Source organism: Thalassophryne amazonica, chromosome 9, assembly GCF_902500255.1.
Source record: "Thalassophryne amazonica chromosome 9, fThaAma1.1, whole genome shotgun sequence".
Taxonomy (NCBI): domain Eukaryota; kingdom Metazoa; phylum Chordata; class Actinopteri; order Batrachoidiformes; family Batrachoididae; genus Thalassophryne; species Thalassophryne amazonica.
The window spans coordinates 4439976-4464115 of NC_047111.1; the positions used below are offsets into that span (position 1 = coordinate 4439976).

General features: G+C 38.9%; 1 protein-coding gene across 1 annotated transcript in view; it reads right to left on the reverse strand.

Moving 5' to 3' along the window:
* ncor1 (nuclear receptor corepressor 1) overlaps positions 1-24140 on the reverse strand; it is a 206486-nt gene that overhangs the window by 146136 nt on the left and 36210 nt on the right. The window contains 4 exon segments of the mRNA XM_034177498.1: positions 9838-10020; positions 11125-11332; positions 16030-16124; positions 20505-20691. Coding sequence (XP_034033389.1) covers positions 9838-10020; positions 11125-11332; positions 16030-16124; positions 20505-20615 — 597 coding nt within the window. The 5' untranslated portion in view covers positions 20616-20691.

Here is a 24140-nt window from a genome sequence, read left to right on the forward strand (position 1 = left end):
GTAAGGGGTTTTACATAAAGCAGGATTTGACCAAATCAAGCACCGGTGGAAGACGTGTGTCGCTGTTTACATGGGGATATTCCAAATGATGCAAAAAATAATGAAATGACACGCACATCACAGTCTGTATTGGCATGCAAGATCAAAAAAGAAATAGCACAAAAAAAACAAAGGAGAGATCCGCACAGCCAGTTAGCTCCCAAACGAACCTTTAATGACACACCAAAAGTGACGTTTTGGGCCTCGCCCTTCATCAGACATAATGATCATGTCAGGACACACCTGTATATAAACTAACAGTAATTGGCAACATGTGTGAGAATCCAAAAAAAAAAACTCTTTGCCCACACAATCATCAAGCAGGGTTCATACTGTAATGATGTTCCACTTCGATCCATTAAAATATCCATTACATGAAAAAAGACGGATTTAAATACAGTTTAAATTCAGATAAATTCCATTCACAAAAAAACACAAAGACAAATTTAATTCTTAAAGTGTCTATTGCAATTAGAAGACCCAAAATTTATTGCCAAATGGGCCAGAAGTACCCATTAGCAAAATTTATACCCCTCTTCACCAATTTAAAAATGACATAATTAAATAATTGAATAAATTCATATGTTACGATTAAAAATAGATATACATATACAACAATAAACTCGATTAAGTCCAAAATAATGGAGACATGATTGATTGGATGAAAATATAAACAGCATGAAAAAAACAAAACAAAAAAAACGTGCTAGTGATAATCGACCTAGTACTTTGAAAAGTGTCAATATGATTAAAGAAGCCCAAATTTGCAGAGAAAATGGGCCTAAGCTACCAATTACAGATCAGTACCTCTCTGCACAGTTCCAAAGCATCAACCAAACAAACAAACTAAAAAAAAAAAAAAAAATCACGTTTACATTTCTTTTACAGTATAGGCATCAGGTATATACCATCCTAGAATACTGTGGAAAACTAATAATAAATATACCGAAAAAAAGAACAAACAGGTGTATCCATCTGATGCAATCGACACACAGTGCTGGAATTAAACATCAAGTTAATATAAACATTGAAAGAGACAACAGGGGAAAGATCGCATAAAAACAACTGAATCGATACTAATGATGATGACAAAGCTACAAAAGGAATCACAAAAAAAAAGGTCTGATGTCAAAATCCTCATTGAGTCCTTTAGGATTGAGAGTGTCCAGAGTGTAGGTCCAGTAACTTTCTCTTTTAAGTCAATTTTGATTAATATCACCACTGCGGTTCGTCAGTTTTACTTGTTCTATCCCAAAAAATCTCAAATGTGCTCACATTGTGTTGAGCCTGTGTAAAGTGAATGGCCACTGAACTTTTATTATCTTTGTTCCGAATATTAGATCTGTGTTCCGATATTCTAATTTTAAGAGGTCTTGTTGTTTTACCAATATAGGCTAAGCCACAGGGGCATTTTAACATGTAAATAACATTAGCAGTGTTACATGAAATAGTGGCACAAATTTTGAAGACTTTGCCAGTCCTAGGATGTAAGAATGTTTGAGTTGTATATGTAAAATTACATTGGGCACAATGGCCACAACTGTAGTTACCATGTGGTGATACTTGTGAAGAATATGGTTGACAGCGTGACGGCAAATTTGCACGGACAAGCATGGAGCTCAAATTAGGAGCCCTCTTACAAACGATGCGAGGTGGCAAAGAAAAATCTTTGATATCTTTTAATTTAGGATCAGTTTTGATGATGTGCCACTGCTTCTTAATGATTTTCTCAAATGCTACACCTCTAATTTCTAAAGTCTTCAAAATTCGTGCCACTATTTCATGTAACACTGCTAATGTTATTTACATGTTAAAATGCCCCTGTGGCTTAGCCTATATTGGTAAAACAACAAGACCTCTTAAAATTAGGCTCAACACAATGTGAGCACATTGAGATTTCTTGGGATAGAACAAGTAAAACTGACGAACCGTGGTGGTGATATTAATCAAAATTTACTTAAAAGAGAAAGTTATTGGATCTACACTCTGGACACTCTCAATCCTAAAGGACTCAATGAGGATTTTGACATCAGACCTTTTTTGTGATTCTTTTTGTAGCTTTGTCATCATCATTAGTATCGATTCAGTTGTTTTTATGTGATCTTTCCCCTGTTGTCTCTTTCAATGTTTATATTAACTTGATGTTTAATTCTAGCACTGTGTCGATTGCATCAGATGGATACACCTGTTTGTTCTTTTTTTCGGTATATTTATTATTAGTTTTCCACAGTATTCTAGGATGGTATATACCTGTTGCCTATACTGTAAAAGGAATGTAAATGTGATTTTTTTTTTTTTAGTTTGTTGTTTGTTTGTTTGTTTGTTGCTTTGGAACTGTGCAGAGAGGTACTGATCTGTAATTGGTAGCTTAGGCCCATTTTCTCTGCAAATTTGGGCTTCTTTAATCATATTGACACTTTTCAAAGTACTAAGTCGATTATCACTAGCACGTTTTTTTTTTCATGCTGTTTATATTTTCATCCAATCAATCATGTCTCCATTATTTTGGACTTAATCGAGTTTATTGTTGTATATATATATAATTAAAGAACTTGCCACTGTAGCAGAACGGAGCAGTTACTGGTTATGGCTGAAACGTAAAGAGGCAACGTGGGCTTTCAAGTGACCGTCGGGTGCCCCCCCCCCATATGCTGCACGCCCGGGTCTGATCAGCCTGGGATGGGCCAACCTCAGCAGAGGGTGTCTTGTTGTAAGTGGCCGAAACACTCAATGACGCTTGGGCAAACTACTGAAGATGTGGCGTGGTGGTGGCACCTTGTGCTCATTGATCCCATTCTCATTTAAGAGGGTACCTCCAGCAATTGATTTGCTGACTATTTGGGATCTTTTAACAGCTAGTCCTACTAAGAAGAAGTTTATATATATATATATATATATATTTTAATTGTAACATATGAAATTATTAAACTATTTAATTACGTCATTTTTAAATTGGTGAAGAGTGGTATAAATTTTGCTAATAGGTAGTTCTGGCCCATTTGGCAATAAATTTGGGGCCTTCTAATTGCAATAGACACTTTAAGAATTAAATCTGTGTTTTTTTGTGAATGGAATTTATCTGAATTTAAACTGTATTTAAATCTGTCTTTTTTTATGTAATAGATATTTTAATGGATCGAAGTGGAACATCATTACAGTATGAACCCTGCTTGATGATTGTGTGGGCAAAGAGTTTTTTTTTTTTTTTGGATTCTCACACATGTTGCCAATCACTGTTAGTTTATATACAGGTGTGTCCTGACATGATCATTATGTCTGATGAAGGGCGAGGCCCGAAACGTCACTTTTGGTGTGTCATTAAAGGTTTGTTTGGGAGCTAACTGGCTGTGCGGATCTCTCCTTCGTTTTTTTGTGATATTCCAAACGATACCAATGACCATGTATACAGGAGTAACTCTGTCTGCTTAAGCATGTAAACGGGTTATTCCTAATGATTCAGAAACCGGAATATTGACCTTAACCCGAAAATTAACGGCATGTAAACGTAGTGACTGTCAAGCTGGATGTGAAAATTTGTCTAAGTGTCCCCATGAGAGTGGCTTTGCAAACAGACACAGTGACATGTTGGTGTGTGCGCTGACCTGACAAGTGGTGGGTCCGCCCACAGGAGCGGCTGTGGAGATCTGTGGTTCTGGACGTCACAACTGGGGCACACGTACCGTGGTTGAACGGACATGAACTAACAACTGCCCACTGTGATGCACGTGTGTCTGGTCGCTGTCCTCATGTGGACATACAACCCCTGGCAAAAATTATGGAATCACCGGCCTCAGAGGATGTTCATTCAGTTGTTTAATTTTGTAGAAAAAAAGCAGATCACAGACATGACACAAAACTAAAGTCATTTCAAATGGCAACTTTCTGGCCTTAAGAAACACTATAAGAAATCAAGAAAAAAGATTGTGGCAGTCAGTAACGGTTACTTTTTTAGACCAAGCAGAGGAAAAAAATATGGAATCACTCAATTCTGAGGAAAAAATTATGGAATCACCCTGTAAATTTTCATCCCCCAAATTAACACCTGCATCAAATCAGATCTGCTCATTGACATTGACCCTATGTGTCTTTTTGCAAGGAATGTTTTTGCAGTTTTTGCTCTATGGCAAGATGCATTATCATCTTGAAAAATTATTTCATCATCCCCAAACATCCTTTCAATTGTCCAAAATATCAACATAAACTTGTGCATTTATTGATGATGTAATGACAGCCATCTCCCCAGTGCCTTTACCTGACATGCAGCCCCATATCATCAATGACTGTGGAAATTTACATGTTCTCTTCAGGCAGTCATCTTTATAAATCTCATTCGAAAGGCACCAAACAAAAGTTCCAGCATCATCACCTTGCCCAATGCAGATTCGAGATTCATCACTGAATATGACTTTCATCCAGTCGTCCACAGTCCACAATTGCTTTTCCTTAGCCCATTGTAACCTTGTTTTTTTCTGTTTAGGTGTTAATGATGCCTTTCATTTAGCTTTTCTGTATGTAAATCCCACTTCCTTTAGGAGGTTTCTTACAGTTTGGTCACAGACGTTGACTCCAGTTTCCTCCCATTCGTTCCTCATTTGTTTTGTTGTACATTTTTCGATTTTTGAGACATATTGCTTTAAGTTTTCTGTCTTGACGCTTTGATGTCTTCCTTGGTCTACCAGTATGTTTGCCTTTAACAACCTTCCCATGTTGTTTGTATTTGGTCCAGAGTTTAGACACAGCTGACTGTGAACAACCAACATCTTTTGCAACATTGCGTGATGATTTACTATCTTTTAAGAGTTTGATAATCCTCTCCTTTGTTTCAATTGACATCTCTCGTGTTGGAGCCATGATTCATGTCAGTCCACTTGGTGTAACAGCTCTCCAAGGTGTGATCACTCCTTTTTAGATGCAGACTAACGAGCAGATCTGATATGATGCAGGTGTTAGTTTTGGGGATGAAAATTTACAGGGTGATTCCATAATTTTTTCCTCAGAATTGAGTGATTCCATATTTTTTTCCTCTGCTTGGTCTAAAAACGTAACTGTTACTGACTGCCACAATCTTTTTTTCTTGATTTCTTATAGTGTTTCTTAAAGCCAGAAAGTTGCCATTTGAAATGACTTTAGTTTTGTGTCATGTCTGTGATCTGCTTTTTTTCTACAAAATTAAACAACGGAATGAACATCCTCCGAGGCCGGTGATTCCATAATTTTTGCCAGGGGTTGTATATAAAAACATATATCGCTGTTGCAATGGGCTGCAGCAAGGGTACAACTGTACATCTGTGACCATGGGTCATCTCGAGAGAAACACACGGTTCATACTTGTACTGCCCGCTTGATAAGAGGGATTCAATACAATGCGGCATTTTTATATGGTGTGTGGTTTTATTTATTTTTTTTTAAATACGTCCATGTCCTTCTTGATATCAGGCATTTTCCCGCACCTTTTACACGACCGTGACGGTAGCTCAGTGGTAAAGTTTCTGGCTGGCAATCAGAACTTTTAGAAAGTGCAGGTTCGAATCCCGTGGGTGGTATGTAATTTTTATAACCACATCATGCAGCTGCTCACACTGTGTTCCCGCATGCATGAAACCATTGCAGCAGCATCGTGCACGCCTGCCCATCAGCTCGATGTTTTCATAGTTCGCTCATACGAGCTGTTCCGCTGTAATTCACCCTGATTTGTACTTAGTTGTACTATGTGTAAAGGGGCCCTTAGTTTTGATACAATTAAAGAAAGATACCTTTTAGAAAAACAAGATTTCTACCGCTATCTGTAGGTATGACACTATATTAATATGAAAGTAAAAAATGTGTCAGAAGCAAAGGTGAATTTTATAGAAATGTTTAGGAAAACATATAACTCTGATGTTAATGGTAGAATCATATCATGTGCATACAAAGGCTTGTGTGACCTTAAAACACAGTCAACTACATACATTAAAGAAAAATGGGAGCAAGAAGGAGGAATAAGTATATCTGAGGAGGAATGGACAACAATGTGGCGATATCATTGTAAATGTACTAGTTCACAGATCTGGAGGGAATTCAGCTGGAAAATCTGATCAGATATTTTATTACACCTGCTCAGAAATCCCACTATGATGGAGCTCCCCCTACAGTGGGGCCAAAAAGTATTTAGTCAGCCCCTGATTGTGCCAAGTTCTCCTACTTAGAAAGATGAGAGAGGTCTGTAATTTTCAACATAGGTACACTTCAACTGTGAAAGACAAAATGAGAAAAAAATCCAGAAAATCATAATGTAGGATTTTTAAAGAATTTATTTGTAAATTCTGGTGGAAAATAAGTATTTGGTCACCCACAAACAAGCAAAAGTTCTGGCTCTCACAGATCTGTAACTTCTTCTTTAAGAAGCTCTTTTGTCCTCCACCTGTTACCTGTATTAATGGCACCTGTTTGAACTCATTATCTGTATAAAAGACAGATATCCACAGCCTCAAACAGTTAGGCTCCAAACTCAACCATGTCCAAGACCAAAGAGCTGTCGAAGGACACCAGGAAGAAAATTGTAGATGTGCACCAGGCTGGGAAGAGTGAATCTACAATAGTCGAGCAGGTTGGTGTGAATAAATCAACTGTGGGAGCAATTGTAAGAAAATGGAAGACATACAAGACCATTGATAATCTCCCTCGATCTGGGGCTCCACACAAGATGTCATCCCGTGGCGTCAAAATGATCACGAAAACGGTGAACAAAAATCCCAGAACTCCGCGGAGGGACCTGATAAAAGACCTGCAGAGAGCTGGGACCAAAGTAACAAAGGTTACACACTACGCAGAGAGGGACTCTAATCCTGCAGTGCCCGGTGTGTCCCCCTACTTAAACCAGTATGTGCCCAGGTCCGTCTGAAGTTTGCCAGAGAGCATATGGATGATCCAGAAGAGGACTGAGAGAACATCATGTGTTCAGATGAAACCAAAATAGAACATTTTGGTAAAAACTCAACTCGTTGTGCTTGGAGGAAGAAGAATGCTGAGTTGCATTCCAAGAACATCATATCTACTGTGAAGCATGGGGATGGAAACATCATGCTTTGAGGCTGTTTTTCTGCAAAGGGTACAGGGCGACTGATCCGTGTTAAGGGAAGAATGAACATGGTTATGTATCTTGAGATTTTAAGCCAAAACCTTCCATCAGTGACAGCATTGAAGATGCAACTTGGCTGGGTCTTCCAGCATGACAATGATCCCAAACACATCGCTCGGGCAATGAAGGAGTGGCTCCGTAAAAAGCATTTCAAGGTCCTGGAGTGGCCAAGCCAGTCTCCAGACCTCAACCCCATAGAAAATTTGTTGAGGGAGTTGAAAGTCCATGTTGCCCAGCGACAGCCCCAAAACATCACTGCGCTAGAGGAGATCTGCATGGAGGAATGGGCCAAAAGACCAGCTACAGTGTGTGCAAACCTGGTGAAGACTTACAGGAAACATTTAACAACAAAGATTATGTTACAAAGTACTGAGCTGAACTTTTGTTATTGACCAAGTACTTATTTTCCACCATAATTTACAAATAAATTCTTTAAAAATCCTACAATGTGATTTCCTTGATTTTTTTTTTTTTTTGTCATTTTCTCTTTCACAGTTGAAGTGTACCTATGTTGAAAATTACAGACCTCTCTCATCTTTCTAAGTAGGAGAACTTGCACAATCAGGGACTGACTAAATACTTTTTTACCCCACTGTATATGTTAGAGAAGCTGTGGTAACCAACATGCAAACCACCACGTTTTCTGGGACTGCCGGCTATCAAGGACTTCTGAAGAGAGATACACATGGCTCTACAAGATATTTTCAAGGGTGTAATGCCTCTCGAGGTAAAGATTATATATACTTTGGAAATTTACCCCAGAAATGGTAAAAAAAACCCCAATATTTATTTAACATTTTGTTGGTTGCAGCTAAAAAGGCATTTACCAGGAAATGGTTATTACAGGAAGGTCCAATTTTAACTGGATGTATGGACATGACAATGGACATTTACAATATGGAAACAATAACAGTGTGTGTCAACTATAAATTGGAACAGTTTACCTCATACTGGATAAAATGGATTCACTATGTAACGCCTCATAGGCCTGACTTTGTTTTCTCAGATAACTAGTTAAGTTGTAACGACAGTCTACTCCCTAATTGTTTGGTTCTGTTTGTGTTATTTTCTAATGAAACACACACAGCTTACAAACTGTGGGTGGAACTATATGGACTGAGATTTAAGCTATACTTACCGTCCTCACGTGGAATTCTGCACAGTGAACTGCTGCTTTAGGTATTCACACCAAGCACTGTGCATTGCTGTTTTATTTGCATATTATATTTTGTATAATTTAAATTTTTATAAGGAGGAGTTAAGGGAAATTTCATTATACATTGTATAATGACAATAACGTGATTCTGATTCTAATATTGCTTTGCAGCATTTTGTGTAGGGGATGTGTGCTTTTGAAATGATTGTAAATTGATGTTGATAGTGTGAGGATGATGAACATAGAGTGGCTACAGTATATGTTATGTATATATTTGGCAACAAAATGGTCATAAAAAAATAACAAAAAATTACAAAAAAAAAAAAAATCATACATGTGATTTTCTGATTTTTTTTTTTTTTTAAGATTCTGTCTCTCACAGTTGAAGTATGTACAATAAAAATTACAGACCTCTCCATTCTTTGTAGGTGGGAAAACGTGTGGATCAAATATTTATTTGCCTCACTGTAGCATTTGCTGCCATGGTCAAGATCGACAGACAGTGGATTTATTCCATGAGTGCTTTTAATTGGATTACAGCTGTCGTCGTTTGTGCTAGATGAATTTACTCTCCAGCGCACTGTTTTGTTTGATTTTGACTAGTCACGCAATTATCACGTCAATTTTAAGATTGTTTGACATTTGAACAAATTACAGCATGTCCTAAATCATCACTCTGTACCAGTTAAAAATCATGGTAGGAAGCTTCTCTATTTTTTGAACATCCCATCCGTGAAATCTTACACCAATTCATATAAAACATCAAATTAATAATAAGTAACGTAATGTAATAAGTTGGTGGCTTTGTCATTTTAAACACGCACGCAGCACGGTCTGATCTCATACCGGGACAGAGATTCAACACAAATGTGAATCAGTACATTTTGGCTTTGAGGTTCCTGCCAAGTTAACCAATTCCATTTATTCTTCCAAACTTTCTGGATGGAGTGACGCAGGCCGGGTAGCTGTTATATGTTGTCCATTCTAGCGCCCCTGACCCAGTCTAGGCTCTCTCTCACACACACACACACACACACACACACACACACACACACACACACACACACACACACACACACACACACACACACACACACACACACACACACACACACACACACACACACACACACACACACACTACAATGATCCCGCCTCCTCCTACGAACAGCAAGAGACGGAGGAACAGAAGCAGCACCTCAATGACGGCAGTGAGGAGAAACAAACAAAATGGAGACGTTATTTTAAAAGTCAGTGTTTAAACATTTTGAATGCACATGCTGGGGACGTGGTAAATATTATACACTGCAACCAGCCTGATTGATTCTGTGTCAGGACAGCCTAATGGCAAAGCCTTTATTCACAATAGCCAGTGACTACCGCAGTCACTGGCTATTTTTTAGAACATTCATCGCGGGTGCCTCTCAGGCTCCTGCGGGCACCATGTTGGTTATCTTACATTAGCTTCTCTAAAATTAAATCCACTGTGTTTGAAGTATGATGATAAAAGAAGCAGGAAGCCAACCTGCTTCTTCTTCAGCTTGAAGATCTGCTGCTCCACTTTAGCAATTTCTCTGTCCACTCGGTCCATACTTTGAATGAGCTCTTCCTTGGATAATTTAGAAGGCGATGTGTCCTGCTCGTCCCCAATGTGCAGTGCAGGTCCACCTGGAGATGAGGCTTCGACTTTGACAGCGTACTGTGATTCCTGGGGGAAAAACAACATGGCCACTGAAAACAAAACAACCCTGCATTTAGAAAAGTTAGTACAAATATCAGTTATTTCCTGTTGTTATGAAATGTTAAGCCATTTGACCTCCGACCACAGGAACTTGCAGGCCATTTTAAAGGGGAAGACACCTTTGCATGTGTCTCCAACACAGGGACCACCCCTGAAATGGGATTTTGAGGAACCTTTTTCAGGGTCAGGAAAGTCCATCATGCAGGGTATGTACTATGTGAGCGGCCCTGAAAGGCTGCTGGGCGGGGCTTGATGCTGATTAGTAAAACTCACACACAGGAAAGCAACAACATTATTATGAAAATAAACAGTAACCAAGGGAAACTGGAGAAGAATAACCGCAATGGAGAGAAAAAAGGCGACAGATAACCTGACGAGGAGGCACAGCCGCCTGACTAGGTCCAGCGAGGAATCAAATCTTCGAATGCAAAAAATTCTACATCAGCAGAATTAAAACATACCATGAAACAATGCCAAGAGAAAAGTAATGCAGGACTGCAAACATCAGAGGGACCACAGCAACAAATGTGGCTCAAACCACAAAACCAACACAATACAGTGCCAGACCTCCACACCCCAGTGATATGGGGACAAAAGACTTGCCGCTTTTTTGTTTGATGACAAATGCTGCAATAGAAAGGAGGATGTTGCAATCAAGAATCCCGTAGGCAGGTAAAAAATTAATATAGATATTTTAACAGTTTGCATTAGCTAGCAATGTAATGGGAATCAAAATTAAAAAAAAGAATACATGAATCACTCCTGCTTTTTGCCTCCTCACTAGTGTGCTAACACTAAATGCTAGAGATAGATATCAAGCAAACTTGTGTTTTGTTTTTCAGCTGACAACAAGGTTAAAGGTCGCTTACTAGCCCTCACTAGCATTAGAACGTTTGTTGTCGTTGCAAGCCTGGTGGTTCTTCACCGCAGAGGACACAACAGGTGAGAAGGCCAATTAACAGGCCGTTCTTAAAAGTGTAAGTATGTTTTTAAATAAAACTACAATCAAGACCAGTTGTGTATCTGTACACAAAATATGAAATAAAGTATTCAAAAGGGGACTGGATTTACCTTTTTGAGCTCCACACTGGCTCTGAGGCTATCCTGTAGTGCATGAGGAATAGGTAGGACAATGCCCCCCGTCATCGGAGGTGTACGGGTGATGTGGCCCTCAGCGATAGTCTCCATACGAGGGCGTTTAGCCTCCAATGCCTCATGCTCATGTTGGCCTGTGACTGGGTGGAACTGCTGTTCGTATCCATGGCGCCTCTCTGGAGGCCTGCAGAGCGTGCGTGAAAACAAGCACTTAGATGAACAAGCATTAGACATAAGACTCCCAAAAAGTATGCTTCCAAAACTGGGATCTTTGCAAATCCTTATTTTGAGGCCAAGGATTTAATTTAAACAGAACACGAAAATGAAATTTCTAAATAGATGACAATATATCACACAAATCATGACTACTTTTTCATATCACTGTACAACCCCAATTCCAATGAAGTTGGAACATTGTGTAAAATGTAAATAAAACAGAATACAATGATGTGCAAATCCTTTTCAACCTATATTCAATTGAATACACCACAAAGACAAGATATTTAATGTTCAAACTGATAGACTTTATTGTTTTTATGCAAATATTTTCTCATTTTGAAATGGATGTCTGCAACACGTTTCAAAGAAGTTGGGACAGTGGTATCTTTACCACTGTGTTACATCACCTTTCCTTCTAACAACACTCAATAAGCGTTTGGGAACTGAGGACACTAATTGTGAGTGTCATGATTGGGTATAAAAGGAGCATCCCCAAAAGGCTGATGCTCCTTTTATACCCAATCATGACACTTACCTGTTTCCAATTAACCTGTTCACCTGTGGAATGTTCCAAACAGGTGTTCTTTGAGCATTGTTGCCCCTGTGCACCAAGCTTGTGGCATCATATTCAAGAAGACTTGAGGCTGTAATTGCTGCCAAAGGTGAATCAACAAAGTACCGAGCAAAGGGTTTGCCGCCAAAAGGAAACGTTGATAGGACAAATGTTTTTGGAGAAACTCCAGATATTAGTTAATGTTGCTAATTACATCCTGGACTAACAAGCCATTCTAGCAGGGGGCGGGAAATCATCTTTATTTTAAAACGTGAGTGCCTGTGTGCATGATTTTATTAAGTAAATTCAATTTAAGTACATAATATAATTGTAAATACATTAAGAATACATGGACAACACAAGAAAGTGAACACACATTTTCCATGTGGTCCATTAAAAAAAAAATCAAATTGACAAAATAGTAATCAATCAATCAATCAATTTTTTTTATATAGCGCCAAATCACAACAAACAGTTGCCCCAAGGCGCTTTATATTGTAAGACAAGGCCATACAATAATTATGTAAAACCCCAACGGTCAAAACGACCCCCTGTGAGCAAGCACTTGGCTACAGTGGGAAGGAAAAACTCCCTTTTAACAGGAAGAAACCTCCAGCAGAACCAGGCTCAGAGAGGGGCAGTCTTCTGCTGGGACTGGTTGGGGCTGAGGGAGAGAACCAGGAAAAAGACATGCTGTGGAGGGGAGCAGAGATCGATCACTAATGATTAAATGCAGAGTGGTGCATACAGAGCAAAAAGAGAAAGAAACAATGCATCATGGGAACCCCCCAGCAGTCTACGTCTATAGCAGCATAACTAAGGGATGGTTCAGGGTCACCTGATCCAGCCCTAACTATAAGCTTTAGCAAAAAGGAAAGTTTTAAGCCTAATCTTAAAAGTAGAGAGGGTGTCTGTCTCCCTGATCTGAATTGGGAGCTGGTTCCACAGGAGCGGAGCCTGAAAGCTGAAGGCTCTGCCTCCCATTCTACTCTTACAAACCCTAGGAACTACAAGTAAGCCTGCAGTCTGAGAGCGAAGCGCTCTATTGGGGTGATATGGTACTACGAGGTCCCTAAGATAAGATGGGACCTGATTATTCAAAACCTTATAAGTAAGAAGAATTTTAAATTCTATTCTAGAATTAACAGGAAGCCAATGAAGAGAGGCCAATATGGGTGAGATATGCTCTCTCCTTCTAGTCCCCGTCAGTACTCTAGCTGCAGCATTTTGAATTAACTGAAGGCTTTTTAGGGAACTTTTAGGACAACCTGATAATAATGAATTACAATAGTCCAGCCTAGAGGAAATAAATGCATGAATTAGTTTTTCAGCATCACTCTGAGACAAGACCTTTCTGATTTTAGAGATATTGCGTAAATGCAAAAAAGCAGTCTTACATATTTGTTTAATATGCGCTTTGAATGACATATCCTGATCAAAAATGACTCCAAGATTTCTCACAGTATTACTAGAGCTCAGGGTAATGCCATCCAGAGTAAGGATCTGGTTAGACACCATGTTTCTAAGATTTGTGGGGCCAAGTACAATAACTTCAGTTTTATCTGAGTTTAAAAGCAGGAAATTAGAGGTCATCCATGTCTTTGTCTGTAAGACAATCCTGCAGTTTAGCTAATTGGTGTGTGTCCTCTGGCTTCATGGACAGATAAAGCTGGGTATCATCTGCGTAACAATGAAAATTTAAGCAATACCGTCTAATAATACTGCCTAAGGGAAGCATGTATAAAGTGAATAAAATTGGTCCTAGCACAGAACCTTGTGGAACTCCATAATTAACTTTAGTCTGTGAAGAAGAATTTTTGAGAGAAAAGGAAGGTTGGAGATTGGCCTATAATTAGCTAAGATAGCTGGGTCAAGTGATGGCTTTTTAAGTAATGGTTTAATTACTGCCACCTTAAAAGCCTGTGGTACATAGCCAACTAACAAAGATAGATTGATCATATTTAAGATCGAAGCATTAAATAATGGTAGGGCTTCCTTGAGCAGCCTGGTAGGAATGGGGTCTAATAAACATGTTGATGGTTTGGATGAAGTAACTAATGAAAATAACTCAGACAGAACAATCGGAGAGAAAGAGTCTAACCAAATACCGGCATCACTGAAAGCAGCCAAAGATAACGATACGTCTTTGGGATGGTTATGAGTAATTTTTTCTCTAATAGTTAAAATTTTGTTAGCAAAGAAAGTCATGAAGTCATTACTAGTTAAAGTTAATGGAATACTCAGCTCAATAGAGCTCTGACTCTTTGTCAGCCTGGCTACAGTGCTGAAAAGAAACCTGGGGTTGTTCTTATTTTCTTCAATTAGTGATGAGTAGAAAGATGTCCTAGCTTTACGGAGGGCTTTTTTATAGAGCAACAGACTCTTTTTCCAGGCTAAGTGAAGATCTTCTAAATTAGTGAGACGCCATTTCCTCTCCAACTTACAGGTTATCTGCTTTAAGCTACGAGTTTGTGAGTTATACCACGGAGTCAGGCACTTCTGAATTAAAGCTCTCTTTTTCAGAGGAGCTACAGCATCCAAAGTTGTCTTCAATGAGGATGTAAAACTATTGACGAGATACTCTATCTCACTTACAGAGTTTAGGTAGCTACTCTGCACTGTGTTGGTATATGGCATTAGAGAACATAAAGAAGGAATCATATCCTTAAACCTAGTTACAGCGCTTTCTGAAAGTAATAATAACATGTAATAACAAAAATAATACTGATGATAATAATAATAGCGTGTATATGATGAGGCAAGTGGGTGAAGGTCTCGCACGACTAAGGGTTGCTGCGAGACCTTCACCCACTTGCCTCAATTCGGATAAGGGACTTCTTCAAATTTAGTGCACATAAACAATGTCAAATGTGTATGTGCTGTCTTTAATTCTGATGTGTGCCATTATTACGGTAAACAAGTAATAATTATGGACTAATTGCTGTCTGAGGTAACTGGAGTGTAAACATAATTTCTCCACTGTGAGATCAAAGTATAAAGTATATCTCAACAAGAACCTAAACAATTTATAAATACCTTAAGACAGTAAATTAACATTAAAAAAATTACACAATTACCTGGAAATAAGAGAGTTGAGTTTATCTTCTAAATATTGTTTAAGGTCTAAGGTGCTAAAAACATTCTGCTTTCATTTTTTTTTATTTGTTAAAAATGAAAACCTTTTTCAAAATCTGAGGATGTCTACATTGTTCAGTCTACTTCTTAAACCTCTTGCACTTAGTGCGTGAAGCCAACCAAGTGACCCTCCCTTTATGGAAAAATGTCACATGATGTGCCTCCAGATACGTCTGTTTCCAGGTGAAGTCGAAAACACTGAAGTATCATCATTAGTTGCTGTTGTTTTAAAAATATTCTTTAAATATGCAAACATGTACTTTAGACCTGTTCAAAATGACAAATGTTACAAAATCTTTTGAGCCACATGTTGTTCTTGTTCCACTAATAACATAGAAGATCTGTGCCAAATGTTATTGTAATTGGACATTGATTAGGGGTCCCCCACAAAGCAACAATTTTCCCCAAACAAGCATTGTAGTAATCCAGTAATTCCAGTAATGTCCTCCTCTGGCTGACCAATCCACCACCACTTTTTGTGATTAGAAGCCATCACATGTACCTGTAAAAGAAAAATAATGGCACCAGAGTCTTCTCCCGTTTGGGTGACGTCTTGCCAGCAGAGGGAGAGGAAAATGTCTCACTCTGGGGGACTTCTAAAACTTATCTGATGGAAATGTGGTCTACACCTATAAAACCCCAAGTGGAACAAAAACAACATGTGGCCCAAAGTCTCTCACAGCTTTTAGTTTTTCACTATATAACTTGAACAGCCCTAGTGCTCCATGCTTGCCGACAAGTTTAATGACATTTTAACCTATTAAACAATATTTCACTGTGATAATTTCAGCTTGTTCTGCACACTTACACTGTTCAGCCTGTAACAGTTTCAAATAAATACTGGACTGATTAAAATCATTTTTGTCCCAAGTGAAAAGCTGAACCCAAAAACTTCTTAAAAATAAACCAAGGTTCAAAAATGGAGTTTTCCTTTATGACTAAATTAAGTCAAATATATGAAGTACAGGCCATACCTTTCAGTTCCTGGGTGAAATTCAGACAGCAGAGACGGCCTTCTCCGACCCTGTGGATCCTGCATGTGTGTCCGATAGTCTGGGACAGTGAAATCCTGAAGGCAAGAGATACACACCCAAACACCTTCAAAAACAATTCCAATCAAAGTCTCAATAGTCTGACACGACAGAATACAAGAACTGGTGTTTAATCCTGCTAAATACAAAAGTAAACACCAGGCATCACCCAAACAGACTGGAAGAAAGGGCTTGTTGTCACTCTCTATAATTCAAAGAGTGACTGTCCAGATTGTAGCAAATACAGGGGGGTGGTAAGATACATTTTCAACAGGATCCAATCACAGCAACAACATTTGTCTGGCTTTATGCCCAAGATGTGAACAATTAACAACATCTTGACTGCATGAGTGCTCAATGAATGCTAGAGTGAATATCAGTTGATTCGGCTACTTTGTGGGACATCCTGACAATTCTGTGGATCCCCAATAAGCTGCTGAAACTCACAGCTGCCTGATACTGATACAGATAATGTGAATGCACATGATGATGTGACATTAGTGAAATCCATGGACTCTCCAATTGTGTCACCTGATATGCTGAGTGAGAAGTCAGACTGTCTGGGTTTGTGACTGTTCTGGATTGAGACCAAGATCCAGGCATCAGAAGTGTATCTGTATGTGGTGAAAGTGCCAAAGACATTGGGAGATTTGCTTATCACTGCAGTGTGGCAAAGGGGGACGCATGTGTCACCTGACTGTGATATATATATATATATATATATATATATATATATATATATATATATATATATATATATATATATAAATGCAACACTTTTGGTTTTGCTCCCATTTTGTATGAGATGAACTCAAAGATCTAAAACTTTTTCCACATACACAATATCACCATTTCCCTCAAATATTGTTCACAAACCAGTCTAAATCTGTGATAGTGAGCACTTCTCCTTTGCTGAGATAATCCATCCCACCTCACAGGTGTGCCATATCAAGATGCTGATTAGACACCATGATTAGTGCACAGGTGTGCCTTAGACTGCCCACAATAAAAGGCCACTCTGAAAGGTGCAGTTTTGTTTTATTGGGGGGGATACCAGTCAGTATCTGGTGTGACCACCATTTGCCTCATGCAGTGCAACACATCTCCTTCGCATCATCTGTGAAGAGAACACCTCTCCAACGTGCCAAACGGCAGCGAATGTGAGCATTTGCCCACTCAAATCGGTTACGACGACGAACTGGAGTCAGGTCGAGACCCCGATGAGGACGACGAGCATGCAGATGAGCTTCCCTGAGACGGTTTCTGACAGTTTGTGCAGAAATTCTTTGGTTATGCAAACCGATTGTTCCAGCAGCTGTCCGAGTGGCTGGTCTCAGATGATCTTGGAGGTGAACATGCTGGATGTGGAGGTCCTGGGCTGGTGTGGTTACACGTGGTCTGCGGTTGTGAGGCTGGTTGGATGTACTGCCAAATTCTCTGAAACACCTTTGGAGACGGCTTATGGTAGAGAAATGAACATTCAATACACGAGCAACAGCTCTGGTTGACATTCCTGCTGTCAGCATGCCAATTGCACGCTCCCTCAAATCTTGCGACATCTGTGGCATTGTGTTGTGTGATAAAACTGCACCTTTCAGAGTGGCCTTTTATTGTGGGTAGTCTAAGGCACACCTGTGCAATAATCATGGTGTCTAATCAGCATCTTGATATGGCACACCTGTGAGGTGGGATGGATTATCTCAGCAAAGGAGAAGTGCTCACTATCACAGATTTAGACTGGTTTGTGAACAATATTTGAGGGAAATGGTGATATTGTATATGTGGAAAAAGTTTTAGATCTTTGAGTTCATCTCATACAAAATGGGAGCAAAACCAAAAGTGTTGCGTTTATATTTTTGTTGAGTGTATATATATATATATATATATATATATATATATATATAGAGAGAGAGAGAGAGAGAGAGAGAGAGAGAGAGAGAGAGAGAGAGAGAGAGAGAGAGAGAGAGAGAGAGAGAGAGAGAGAGAGAGAGAGTGTGTGTGTATATAATTACACATTTACTGTTATTTACATTAATTATCAGGATCCTGTTGTCTTATGTACAATTTGTACCTGTTCAATAAAGCCCCTCTATCAATCAATCAATCAATCATAAACAATATTTACATTTTAACAGCATTTGCAGGAGGGCGTGTGTGAGCACATACCTGAGCTTCTGACAAGAGCGGAAGTTAGCGTGCATGCTGACGTTTGCGAAATGTCTTGTAAATCACTCCAGAGTTATCAGGTTACAAAAACAGCATTTTTAGTGTTAGATGTGTTTATTTCTCGCTAGCTTTTACATAACATATGAATGACAAAGAGGTTATATTTACACCCAAATGAAACGGAGTTTGCAGATGACTAGACCAGCAGCTGACATCACAGTGCCACTCTACTCTGATTAGCTGCCACCCCTACCCCTCAAAAAAAAAAAAAAAAAAAAAAAAAAGGAACAGTATGTGACTGTTTACCTTTTAACCCTCTGTGGTCCGAGGGTGTTTTTTGGACAGTTCACTTGCCTTGCATAAATGTTTTATTATTGCTGTTAACAGCTCTCCCTTCATCCCACAATCAAGTTTTATGTCTCTTTTTTTCAGGACAACCTGTACTTTCATTAGAGGTTTACAATCAGAAATAACAAAGGAAAAAGTAAAGCAGAAAATAATTTTCCACACATTTATTCAAAACACACAAACTATAATAAAGAACTGTTTTGACACTTTATAAAGGTAATTTGGGGTCTTGTGTAAAAGACTGTACAACAAAAAGGTTCTAAAACACAAATGCACATTTTGAGAAATATATAAAAAAATGTTCTATGTGTTTGTTTGTCTTCATCTCAAAGCAATTTCTGTCTGCTATTACACAAAGGTCACATCACAAACTTCTACTTCTACTGTGTTTTGGAGTGTTCTGTCCTGCTCTGAAAGCAGCTTTGACACTTTGGCCCATTTACCCACTGAGGTGCGGCCACTCCCCCCTCGCTCCATTGATATGGTAAACAGTGCTTTACGCCGGAGCGAGAGAGCTTGCCACAGGCTTATCCAGTAACATTCACAGGCAATGACTAGTGAAGCATCTCTGAAACTCACACACTCTGTGTTTGAGCACGTGAGATTGTGTGACAGGCTCTCTGTCTGCTCCCTCTAATGACTTTCACTGATCGCTGTGCATAATGGCACAGGGTGCATTGGAGCCAGCAGCCAGATGGCTATTCAAACGGGCCAACTAGTAACACATTACTGCTAAAAACAATCTTTGGTTTATCACGTGAGGTAAATCTGCCCTACAATTGGATTTTGGAAAATCATGTGACAGTGAATCAATTCCGATTAGACACTCACACTGTGCACGTCATCACACAGCTTCTGAGGAGTACAAAGATGGTGGACAGCTGGCTCAAAAGTCCGCGGAGTTAACTTTTCAGCAAAAAAAAAAAAGTAAGTTTCTATCTCATATCATTAAAACGTTATTTATAATTTAGTAAAACGTGGTCTCAGGCGTCATATACAATGGCGGCGGCCCCAGAGGGTTAAAATATGTCAAGGTTAGCCATCTTTGAAACTGTCCAACGTCTGTGTCCCAAGAATGTTCCCTGTGAATTTGAAGACTGGCAGTAATAGGACTGGACTCATGCTGAGCACAGACAGACGGACAGACGCAAAAGTCTTCGCGATGCCCGATGGTCATATTTGATGGCCTCAGGTAACAACCGTCCCTGAGTGAGAGGCCTCAATATTGGATAAAGAACTGCACACTGTAAAAAAGACAGGGATTATTTAAAATATATATAATTTTAAATGCCCATGTTTTGTTCTGGCTGAAAATGAAAAGAAGCTGTCTACATCTTCCTGCGCCTGCAGCTCCAAGTTTATACTTCTCCACTCCAGATATATAAAATTCAGGTCAGGTAGGATAATATGGTGTGGTGCTGTGTGTTTTTGCATCCATCACTCTATGAAAATAGCCAGAGAGACACAAATGAAACTAATGTTCCATTTGTATCTAGTGAAAGTATATATTATCATTGTTTTTAAACAAAATTTCCTTCTGCCAGCCAGGGTAAAGGTTTTGTGATCACCTCTGCTGTTTGACTGCTAGCGTACAAGGTATCGTTACAAGCAATGGTCAGATTTCAGTCAACTTTTGCACAGATCTGGTGCGTGAGTTAGGGAAGAATTTAACATTTTATTTGTTGCTTTTTTAATACAGTGAAATAGGATGCTTTTCAAGAAGCCTAAATCATGAATACCAACTGAAAAATAGAAAATATTTATTTTCTATTTTTGTGTGTCCCTTATTTTTGTGTCCCTTCTCCCAGTGGACACAAAACCAAATCACAATTCCCAGCCCCTCCCTGAAAAGGTTTTAACAAGACACTTGGCTCAGACACACCGCAGTAAATAGATGTTCTCACCTGTTGATGGCGTGAGCTGCTGAATGTGTACTGGACAGAGTGTGCTGGATATCTGTTCTGTTCACTGCTGAAGCTTCCCTGAGTAGGGGGGTAGCCCGAGCTACTGGACATCCTGACTCAGTGCAAGCGGGCTGCTGCTTCACACATCCAAGATTTTAGCTAAACCATGGCTGAAGACACAAACCACCTGAAGGAAGGAGAAATATTTTTTAAATTGCATTCATAAACATTAATATGTGGACTGATTACATGATATTAAATAGGCTTCTGTGTAAGATTCTAAAATCTCATTAACAGACAAGATCAGGGTTGTCCCTATGCAATGGAATAATGGGGTTGTGCCGTTGTATGTACTCTCATCAGTGCCGTTATACTGTGCCAGCGTCATCTCGTGATGTTTTTTGGATTTGACAGTTTATTCATCAACCTTTGTCAAAGCCATTTAAAGATATCAATCGTCACTCAACTTTCTGATGATTAAAGTCGCTACTAGAGGGATTCTTGTCTGTTGTTGTGGGCTGGGTGGCACTGCTCAATACTGCAAATTTCCACCCGACTTTCAGGTTCAAATTGGCTTTGCCGACCAGCACGGATTTTCCAAAAATTAACTGAAATGTTGCTGTAAATGTACCAATTCAATTGTATTTCAAGCTTATAGAATCGTAGTTTTGCTTTATTTTGCCATTTTAGACAAATAATTAAAGAAATATATTTCTCATTTTCTTTGTATCAAATCAGCCACTGATCGCGAAAGAATTACTGTAAACAGCAGAGATCATGAGTCAGTGACTTTAGCGTTCTGTGAGGCCACAGCACTGAAATCAGCATCTCTGTCTGTCTGAGTGAAAGGGAAAAAAATGAGCCATCTGAGATTTCTGACATCTGCCAAGGGTCGACGAGGACTCAAAATAAAAGATATACGATTCACATCGTGACCCGGATTTTACCTGGATCCAGATTCCACAACACAATGCAATAATTGCATACTGATCTAGAATGGTCCAACTGATCAAAATGTTGCAATCTGATATTTAGTTCACAAGCTGAAACAAAATAGTGTCTTCCTGAGCTTGGTTTTAGATCATGATGTCGTATGTGTGAAGTAGTTTTAATGTAATCCTTAAAGGTCTACAAAGTGAAATCCAGAATCTGGACCCGAATCACCTCCAAAATTTAATGGAGTCTTCCAAGGCCTAACACCAGTGTGTGGTGAAAAGTTCTGAAGTACTCCCTCAAAGCCTATATAAAGTGAAATTTTGATAAGGGATGGGTACTCATGAGATTTTAATCAATATCGATGCCATTATTGATTCCGTTTATCGATCTGATTCATTATTGATTCCCTTAATAATTCCCTGTGATTTTTCTGTGTACTAAAAGTAAGCTTTACGCGTTATGTATGTCAACAACATTTTATTGAGTCTTGAAGTATATAAATATGAAACTGGTCACTGGATCCTTAAACTCTGGACATACATAGAAATAAACAAAATCAAAAATAGTTTTTGTCAAAAGCATTTCCTTTCAGACATTAATAGCACAAATGTAACTCCATACCTCTGACCTGAGCTCAGCTGGCTGCGCTGCACGTCAACATCAATGTAATGCAGGACGTCTCATTTTGGAAAGAAAAAACATTTTGTCAATTGTAGTTTATTGTTTGTATTACAATGTTTGGAAAGAGGTGTCATTTGATTTAAAACGGCAATTTGCTTTGAAGTTATTAATTCCGGCCGGACTCTAACTTGGCTCAGCAGAGAGAGGCAGTGTTTGAAGATATGCAAATGGAACGGAGGACGATTCTCATTTCTTGCCTGCAACAAGACAAGAGTCCCAGTTAGTCACAAAAGTGACTCATGACTGACATCTTTAAATGGCTTTGAGAGGGGTTAAGAAGCGGACTTTCCACTTCTGAAAAGCAGCGAAGCAGAGAACCAACAAAGCAGCGGGTCGGAGCACTGCTTCATTGGTTCAAGCTTCAAAGCAGAGTCGATACAGAAGCGGCTGATTACAGAGCTGCTGCAGGGTCTGTAATCAACGTAGAGAAATAATAATTTTCCCGACAAACACCCTCAAAAACAAGGGCCGCTCTGAAGGACTGATAAGGGAATCATTAAGCAAAAAGGCTATTGATGTCGGTGGATCAAATAATTTTTTAACGATTCTCAAAAAGAACCAGTTCTTGATACCCACTCCTAATCTTGATCCAGAATCCGGATAACCTCCAAAATTCAGTGGAGTCTTCCATGCCTTAATATCTATCTATGGTGCAAATTTGGTGAGAATCTGTGAAGTAGTTTTATTATGTAATCCTTCAAAGCCTTTATAAAGTGAAATCTTGATCCAGAATCCAGATCACCTCCAAAATTTAATGGAGTCTTCCATGGACTAATACCTATCTGTGGTGAAAATTTCATCAAAATCCCTCCAGCAGCTTTGACGTAATCCTGCTAACATACAGACACAGGCAGACAAATAAATAAACGCAGATGATTTTATTACGTCCTTGGCAGACGTGATAATCCAGCGCTCCTCCTGTGTCTGTAGCTGCTGTTACATTCAGAAATTTACCGTTTATTTTACTGCTGAAAGACTTTGTGTTTTCAAAAAGCTCCAAGCTTCCTTGAAGGAGGAAAAACAGCAAAGATGGTGTAAGAGAAGGGAGAAGGAGGGAGGGACAGAGTGAGAAGGAAAGGGGAGAGGAGGAGGGAAGCTTCACTCTTTTTCACATGAAAAGTTAATTGTTTTCATTGAAACTGTTTACAAACTGTCTACAAACGATCACATGATCATTTGAGTGCATAGTGCTAAATGCTCATTAAAAAGCAGTGGAGCAACTTAACGATCATCTTCACCACACAGCCTCAACGAAACAGGAAACTGTGAAAAAATGATCAGAAATTTTTACATCCATGTTTCATCTTTGAAAAAGCAGGTTTGACAAATCAGCCCAGGTTCAGCTCTTGTTCAAACACTGTTTTTTTTTTATTGTATTTATTTATATATACCGTTTAAAAAAGCAATGCAATCCCACTCAAAAATGTTGAACAAAAGTGTCAAGATGATAGAAAAACTCTGCCTGCCTCACTGGATTAAAGGTAGTGTGTAAATTTACATTTACAGTCAGTGTCACATTGTTAAATTGCAAGACACAGCTCTGCGCCTCACTGGAATAAAGGTACTGTGTGTAAATTTTAGGGTTGGACAAATTATTGCACTATTATCATGTAAACACATTAATTGAAAACTGAGAAGGAGAGACCGACAGACCAACCTGTCGTTTCTCTTTAAGCCTATAAAAATAAGACTATAAAAGTCTATAAAAAATAAAAGTACTTAATTCTTTCACCAAAACATCAAATCTAGGCTTTCATCTTAGATGCATCTTCTGGCAAACTGTAGCTGAACTTTCAGGGCTCCTTTTTAAGAAAATCCTCATATAAAATCAACAATAATGATACTAATATTAAAAGAAACAGAACTCAGAAAGGTATCAGTATCGACAGATATCCAACTTCAGGTACTGGGATTGGAAGGGAAAAATTGTGGATCGGTGCATACCTACCCATAAAACAAAATGTCTAAACAAAGCAGAACTGACTAAAGATGACGCAAAAATCCAAACTACAACAGTTC